Source organism: Triticum urartu, unplaced genomic scaffold (assembly GCF_003073215.2).
Source record: "Triticum urartu cultivar G1812 unplaced genomic scaffold, Tu2.1 TuUngrouped_contig_9394, whole genome shotgun sequence".
Lineage (NCBI taxonomy): Eukaryota > Viridiplantae > Streptophyta > Magnoliopsida > Poales > Poaceae > Triticum > Triticum urartu.
The window spans coordinates 1-8517 of NW_024120434.1; the positions used below are offsets into that span (position 1 = coordinate 1).

The 8517-nt window shown below is 49.2% G+C and overlaps 1 protein-coding gene and 1 pseudogene across 1 annotated transcript; both read left to right on the forward strand.

The window, feature by feature from the left end:
• The first annotated feature begins 730 nt into the window (after positions 1–730).
• Positions 731–2919, forward strand: LOC125532214 (annotated as a pseudogene).
• Positions 2920–4153: 1234 nt separating this feature from the next.
• LOC125532213 (putative ripening-related protein 4) lies at positions 4154–4777 on the forward strand. Its single transcript, XM_048696358.1, has one exon. The coding sequence runs from the start codon at positions 4154–4156 to the stop codon at positions 4775–4777; it is 624 nt and encodes a 207-aa protein (XP_048552315.1).
• The last annotated feature ends 3740 nt before the right edge of the window (positions 4778–8517 follow it).

The window sequence follows — 8517 nt, forward strand, 5'->3', positions numbered from 1 at the left end:
GGGGGGGACGATGCGCGGTGGGGGAGGCGGGGGGCGCTGTTCGTTGTGGCCGCCGGAGGCGACGAGGTGACCGTCAGCGGAATAGACGAGTCGGAGGCGGTGAAGACTTGATCGAACCGAAGCTAGTTGATACCAAATTGTTATGGCGCTGCTAGAAGGAGGGCGCGAGAGGGCCGGCCGGGGGCTTTTTTCCCACGGCCGGGCAAGATGGAAGGGATTTCCTTCTTAATTCTTGCTTGATTAGATTGATACATCTGCTCTCTTTATATAGAGAGGTTTACTTGACCCCTAAGCAAGCGGCCCTTATCTCTAATTAACCCTAAGACTAACGGGCTATACCGTCAACCTAGGCCATTAGGCCCATTACGTACTCTAACAGTGGACGAATTAGTTTATGTGTTTCCACCGGTGAGCCAACCTATCCATGCTTTGGGCATCCTTTGATTGGGCTGAACCCCAGGCCAATGCAAAATATATATAGCAGTTAGGAAATGTATAAGAAATTAGGAAATGTATGTCACTCATACAGATAGTCTAATCTAGTTAATTAGTTGCACTAATTTCCTATGAATTTCATTCACTCGGATGTTCACAAACGCTATTAATGGAAGCTCCATGCCAAAATTCCATTCACTGAAACAAAGAAGGCGGTTGTTTAAAAATATTTGTTGCACACCCAAATGTTACAATCCCGAAGGTTGTAGAACACCAACCATCTGTTGGTTGCAAAACCGAAGAACGAGACTGAATTAGTGCAAAAGGAAGTCAAGTTTATTAAAAAAAACTTCAAAACATTTGTGACTTATTATTATTATTATTATTATTATTATCATTATTATTATTATTTTAAATATGAGGTGTATATACAACCAGGAACTAAAGGGTATTTCCACCGGGATATGCTCTACCATATTTGATGATTTACAGGTTACATACTTATATATGTATCCAATAAAATAGAATTCAAAATTCACTTGAATTCTTTGGGCGGTAAAACACCAAGATTTCTGATTTTTTTTCCGAAAAATGATTCTTCCGGTGCCTCAAAAAAAAAACACTTGGTATGGAGAAGGGCGTGGAAGGTAGCTACTGGAATTACAAAGCGCTTTGAGTAACACCAAATAGAAAATTACAAGCAAAATTAGATACAAGGTTAATCACAAGTGAGTTACATTTGTAACAATTCAACCTGTCTTTATGTTATTTTGATGTTATCGAGCTAGACCCAGATATAATACAAGTAGGAAACGTACATCACTCTTGATAGAGATAGTCTCAACTAGTTAATTACACTACTTCATTGTGCATGTCATTCACTCGGAAGTTCACGCATGGCTCCACCTCGACTATTAATGGAAGCTCCATGCCAAAAGTTCATCTTTCCCTAAAATAGAGAAGAGACGGTTGTTTAAAAGTATATGTTGCACGCCCAAGTGTTACAAGCCCGAAGGTTGCAGAACATCAACCATCTCTGGGTTACAAAACCGAAGAAATGAGACTGAATTAGCGTACCCGGTTACATGAGCAGTGATGTTCCTTGGGGCTTGGGCCCTATATATAGAACATGGATCAACCAATATATCCTCACAAACGAACAAGCACAAATTGCAGATTTGCAAGCAACGTGAGTACCTCACGGACATGGCTAATTTGAAGATAATACTAGCTATGTTTGCTCTCATGATGTTCCTGTCACACCTCCGCATCCATGGCGTCTCCGTGTCTGTGGGCAGCAACACAAACGTTACTACAGAGACAAGCCACCGCCGCGGCAGGTGCCACATCAATGGCTTCTTGCATGGCAAATCCGGCGACTGCAACAGGGATCATGGCTTGGTCTGCTGTAAAGACGGTCACCGCTACCCGCAATCCAGGTGCTCGCCCCCGGCGTCGGCCGACACGCCGGCGATCCTAACTCTGAACAGCTTCGCACGAGGTGGAGACGGCGGCGGCAAATCGTTCTGGGACAACCGCTTCCACAAGGACACCGAGTTAGTGGTGGCGCTGTCCACGGGGTGGCTGCGCCTGGACGGCAAGCGCAGGTGCAACAAGATGATCCGCATCAACGGGAACGCGCGTGCCGTGCTGGCCAAGGTCGTCGACGATGCGACTCGGTGTACGGCTGCGACGCCGACCACAACTTCAAGCCACCGTGCCCATACAACGACGTAGACGCGTCACCGGCCGTGCAAAAGGCGCTGGGGCTCAAGGAGGAGATTGGAGTTTTCAAGATCACTTGGTCTGATGTGTGAGCTATGCCATGAAAACCTTGCATTAAGCTATGTACACGCAGACATGCGGAAGCATAGATATGTGTGTTGTTCTCTTGGTGGTGGAGTTGCTGCTAATTAAAATAAGCTACCACTCGCTTCTATTTGATATTTTCTCAACTTTATGTATTTGTCCTGTTTTGATGCTATATTTATCATTCACATGTATACGATATTTTCCTTGATTTATGTATGTAATTATGCTGTTTCAGTGCTATATATACATATATGTATTATTTATGTGTATTTAATATTTTTCGAGATTTATGTATTTGCCCAGTCTAGGTACAATATGAAATTAAATTGGCAAATACATCAATTTTTAGTTCAACAAGACCTTGCATATATGACTGAGTACCCACACACACACTAGCATATGTGATGTTATGCAGGTCATAGACATATATTTCACTATTTATGCACAAAAACATTGAATTCTTCGGGCGGTAAAACTCGATGATTTCTGAGTTGTTCCAAGAACCGGTTCTTTCAGTGCCTCCTGGAAAGAAACACCGGTATTGAGAAAAAAGAGAACCCTAAACGATGTGGAGGGAGCTGATGAAATTAAAAAGTGCTGTGAGTACCACGAAACAACAAATTGCAAGGGAATTATATACAAAGGTAAACACTAGTGAGTTACATTTGTAATAATTTAATTCAATGGTGTATTACTTTGATGTTGCCGAGCTACACCTTAATCTTGGCGGATTACATCCCATATATAATATAAGAAATTTGAAAACCAATGTCACTCATACGGATAGTCTAAACTAGTTAGTTAGTTGCACTACTTTCCCGTCAATTTCATTCACTCGGATGTTGACAAATGACTATTAATGCAAGCTCCATGCCAAAATCCCATTCACTGAAACAAAGAAGGTGGATGTTTAAAAATATTTGTTGCACACCCAAATGTTACAAGCCCGAAGGTTGCAGAACACCAACCATCTGTTGGTTTCAAAACCGAAGAAATAGCCTAAATTAGTGCAAAAGAAAGTCAAGTTTATTGTAAAAGAAACATACAAACTTTTGTGACTTAATATTATTATTAATATTATTAATTTCTATGTGAGGTGTATATATACACCCAGGAACTAAAGGATATTTCCCACCGGGGCATGATCTATCATATTTGATGTTTTTTACAGGTTACATACTTATATTTATACCCAATAAAATAGAATTCAAAATTCATTTGAATTTTTTGGGCGGTTTAAAATCGAGTTTTTCGAGTTTTTCCAAAAACCGTTTCTTCCGGTGCCTCCCGAAAAATAACACCTGGTATGGAGAAGGGTGTGGAAGGTAGCTGCTGGAATTAGAACGCGCTTTGAGTGACACCAAATAGAAAATTGCTAGCAAAATTAGATAGAAGGTTAATCACAAGTGAGTTATATTTGTAACAATTCAATCTGTCTTTATGTTATTTTGATGTTACCGAGCTAGACCATAGTCTTGGCGGCTTCCATCCCCCAGATATAATACAAGTAGGAAATGTACATTACTCCTGATCCAGATAGTCTCAGCTAGTTAGTTACACTACTTCACTGTGCATGTCATTCACTCGGATGTTCACGCATGTCTCCCCCTCTACTATTAATGGAAGCTCCATGCCAAAAGTTCATTCACTAAAATAAAGAAGAGGCGGTTGTTTAAAAGTATATGTTGCATGCCCAAATGTTACAAGCCCGAAGGTTGCAGAACATCAACCATCTCTGGGTTACAAAACCGAAGAAATGAGACTGAATTAGCGTACCCAGTTACATGAGCAGTTGATGTTCCTTCGGGCTTGGGCCCTATATAAAGAACATGGATCAACCAATATATCCTCACAAACGCACAAGCACAAATTGCAGATTTGCAAGCAATGTGAGTACCTCAAGGACATGGCTAATTTGAGGATACTACTAGCTATGTTTGCTCTCGTGATGTTCCTGTCACACCTCCCCGTCCGTGGCGTCTCCGTGTCCGTGGGCAGCAGCGCGAACGTTACTACAGAGACAAGACACCGCTGCGGCAGGTGCCACATTAGTGCCTTCTTGCATGGCCAATCTGGCGACTGCAACAGGGATCACGGCTCGGTCTGTTGTCAAGACGGTCACTGCTACCCGCAATCCAGGTGCTCGCCCCCGGTGTCGGCCGACACGCCAGCGATCCTAACTCTGAACAGCTTCGCACGAGGTGCAGACGGCGACGGCAAATCGTTCTGCGACAACCGCTTCCACAAGGACACTGAGCTGGTGGTGGTGCTATCCACGGAGTGGTTGCGCCTGGACGGCAAGCGCAGGTGCAACAAGATGATCCGCATCAACGGGAACGGGCGTGCCGTGCTGGCCAAGGTCGTCGACGAGTGCGACTCGGTGTACGGTTGCGACGCCGAGCACAACTTCGAGCCACCATGCCCATACAACGACGTAGACGCGTCACCGGCCGTGTGGAAGGCGCTGGGGCTCAAGGAGGAGATTGGAGTTTTCAAGATCACTTGGTCTGATGTGTGCGCTATGCCATGAAAACCTTGCATTAAGCTATGTACACGCAGACATGCGGAAGCATAGATATGTGTGTTGTTCTCTTGGTGGTGGAGTTGCTGCTAACTAAAATATTCTACCATCACTACAAAAAAGACACATCCGTGACATTTTGGGCCGAACAAAATTATTTTGTCATACATATGACACTTCTATGACGATAATTGTGACAAAACCCGGTATCATCATAGATGTGGTGGGCTCCTACTTCTATGACAAAAAATTCATGACAGAAAATGGGCTTTTCGTCCTGAGCGGACCGAGACGTAGCTGCATGACATTCTTTGGGCCGTCCATGACGGAAAAAACCGTGGTAGAAGCGAGGGGGAGGAAAATTCGGGGAGTTCCCGGTTACGGTGGGAGGTCGGGGGCCGAGTGATGCGCGTTTCTCTCGTACACGTACTTGCGTGTGTGCGAGGCGTTGGTTCTAACTGAACCCGAGCGAGGCATTGGGCTCTAACCCGATCGATTGCACTACATGCTACGCGTTACTGAACCCGAGCGATCGTTCGATGACTGTTAACTGAACCCGATCGAGCGATTACTTCGTTACTGCTGCTAACTGAAGCCGATCGATTGGATAAACAATGAGCGTTGCGGGGGGGGGGGGGGGGGGTGGATGAATAGTGAGAGGTGGCGTTGCCTCTGGATGAACAGGACCCCGTGGTGTGGTGGAGGGCTGGATGAATAGTAGACGGTGGAGGGGTGCCCGTGGAGGGGTGGATGAACAGGACCCCGTGGTGTGGAGGGCAGGATGAACAGTAGACGGTGGAGGGGTGCCCATGGAAGGGTGGTTGAACAGGACCCCATGGTGTGGAGTGCTAGATGAACAGTAGATGGTGGAGGGGTGGTTGAACAGTAGCCGGTGGAGTAGCACGTAGTGGAGGCTGGATGAACAGGAGCCCGTGGAGGCTGGAGGAGGCCGACAGTGGATGAACAGTAGCTCGTGGAGGCTGGAGGGGGTCGACGGTGGAGATGAACAGTATCCCGTGGAGTCCCGTTTTGCGGTACGCCACACCCCTCCCGATGAATAGGACGCCCGTTTCGACCGTAGCGCTCCAACACAAGTCCGTTTCCTCTGTTTTGCCGTATGCCACACCCCTCCCGATCAATAGGACCCCTGTTTTGACCGTAGGAGGTCCGTTTCCTCCGTTTTGCGGTACGCCACACCCCTCTCGATCAACAGGACCCCCGTTTCGACCGTAGGAGGTCCGTTTCCTCCGTTTTGCGGTACGCCACACCCCTCTCGATCAACAGGACCCCCGTTTCGACCGTAGGAGGTCCGTTTCCTCCGTTGTGCAGTATGCCAGGCCTCGTTTCCATCGCCTCTTCTGTCCAAGCCCTCCTGATGAACACGACCACGCATTCCGTTCCGACCCATGAACACGACGATGACGTTGTTTCTCCATTCCAACCCAGCCATGTACACGAGCCCACGCCGTACGTATGCGCGAGTAGGCGTTCGAGACCCCGCCCGTATGTACACATACGTGGCCGTATTTTCTTTCTTGCACCCTAGTCGCTGTACGTACGTGTACACGCTACGTGCGCGCCTCTACTACGACACGTGCACGCCTCTACTATGACACGTGCGCGCCTCTACATCGACCAGTATGTACGTACACGTTCGCGACCAGAATGTCAACGCTATGTACGCTTCGACCAGGTGGGTCCTGACTGTCAGGCACTTCGTTTCCTGCAAAGATGTAGTTGGTGGGTCCCAGCAGTCAGGGGGTGAATCATTTTTTTGCCCGGACGCACTTCCTTGCGTGCAAAGATGTAGCTGGTGGGTCCCATCAGTCAGGGGGCTGGTGGGTCCCAGCAGTCAGGGGGGCGAATCGTTTTGGTTTTTTTTGCCCGGACGCAACTGTAGGAGGTCTGTTTCCTACGTTTTGCGGTACGCCAGGCCTCGTTTTCATCGCCTGTTCCGTCGAAGCCCTCCCGATGAACACGACCACGCATTCCGTTCCGACCCAGCCGGTTGGCTCCCACGCGTTCCGTTCCCTCCCGATGAACACGATGCATTCCTTTGCCTCCCCATGAACATGACGCATTCCATTGCCTCCTCATGAACACGACGCATTCCGTTACCTCCCCATGAACACGACGACGACGCTGTTTCTCCGTTCCAACCCAGCCATGTACACGAGCCCTGGCCGTACGTATGCGCGAGTAGGCATTCGAGATCCCGTCCGTATGTACACATACGTGGATGTATTTTCTTTCTTGCACCCTGGCCGTTGTACGTACGTGTACATGCTACGTGCGCGCCTCTACTACGACACGTAGGCACCTCTACTATGACACGTGCGCGCCTCTACATCCACCAGTATATATGTAAGTACACGTTCGCGACCAGAATGACAACGCTACGTACGCTTCGACCAGGTGGGTCCCGACTGTCAGGCACTTCCTTGCGTGCGAAGATGTAGCTAGTGGGTCCCAGCAGTCAGGGGGGCGAATCGTTTTGGTTTTTTTTGCCCGGACGCACTTCCTTGCGTGCAAAGATGTAGCTGGTGGGTCCCATCAGTCAGGGGGCTGGTGGGTCCCAGCAGTCAGGGGGGAAACGTTTTTTTCGCGAAATATGGTGGCCCGTCCAGTGGGTCCCCGCTGTCAGGTGGAGGAATCATTATTTTGCGCGTAATAAGGAGGCACTTCCTTGCTGCGGCCGTGGACCCAGCTGTCAGCCGCACCACGTACAGTCCACGTCCGATGGAAGTCGTTCCTTGACCACGCCGCGCCGAGAGCACCACAGCGGTGGACGACGGCGAGGACTAGGAAGGGGGCGACTCGGAGCCGGGGAAGACGCAGAAGTGCATGCCCACGCGAAGAGGAGTACGAGGGTTCACTGGTTCGGCTACGGTGTGAGGCTGCTGTCGCCGCAGAATAACAGGGGGTGTGGGTGAGTAGAGGGATGGCCTGGCTAGCAGTGGGAGTAGTAGGGGCGGTGAGGCCTCCGCGGCATCACAGCCGGCCACGGGAGGCAGGAGCACGCGGCACGACCAGCGCTGGTTTGGGCAGCTGGAGCAAGAAGACCAGAGGTTGAAGAAGCACTACGGCCGTTGGATGAACAACGTACGGTAACAGGAGTTAGAATCGTTCATATTGACTAAGTTGACAAAGACCTCCGTCCCTGTCAACTTGGTAGGCCCACAAGTCAGCCTCCCACTATGCTGGGTTTCAGCTGGCAGGGGGAATATTCATTTTTTTATGCATAATAAGGAGGCACTTCCTTGCGTTTAAAGATAGCTGGTGGGTCCGACATGTCAGCGGGGGGCACGTTATTTTCACGAAATACAGAGGCCCTTCCGGTGGGTCCCAGATGTCAGGTGGAGGAATCATTATTTTGTGCGTAATAAGGAGGCATTTCCTTGTGTGCGGCCGTGGACCCAGCTGTCAGCCTCTCCACGCACAGTCTACTTCCGATGGTGTCGTTCATTGACCATGTTGACCACGCCGCGCCGAGCGCATCCAAGGTGTGGTGGACGAGGCGAGGCCCCGGACAGCAACGGGCCGGAGATGGGAAGACGCGGGAGTAGAGTCGCAGACGAAGAGGTGTACGAGGGTTAACTGGTTCTAGTGCCGGGTGGTTCGGCGGTCGAGGGGGGAGAGAAGAACAGGAGGTGTGGAGGGGTGGAGGGAGGGCCTGGCCAACGGTGGAGTAGCGCTTCATAGCGAAGCATGCTAAGCAGAGCTGCTAGCAGCAGGAGGCGGGAGGTGGA

What these genes read in the sequence shown, in the direction of transcription:
- LOC125532213 (XM_048696358.1), top strand. Translation starts at nt 4,154, where the DNA reads ATGGCTAATTTGAGGATACTACTAGCTATGTTTGCTCTCGTGATGTTC.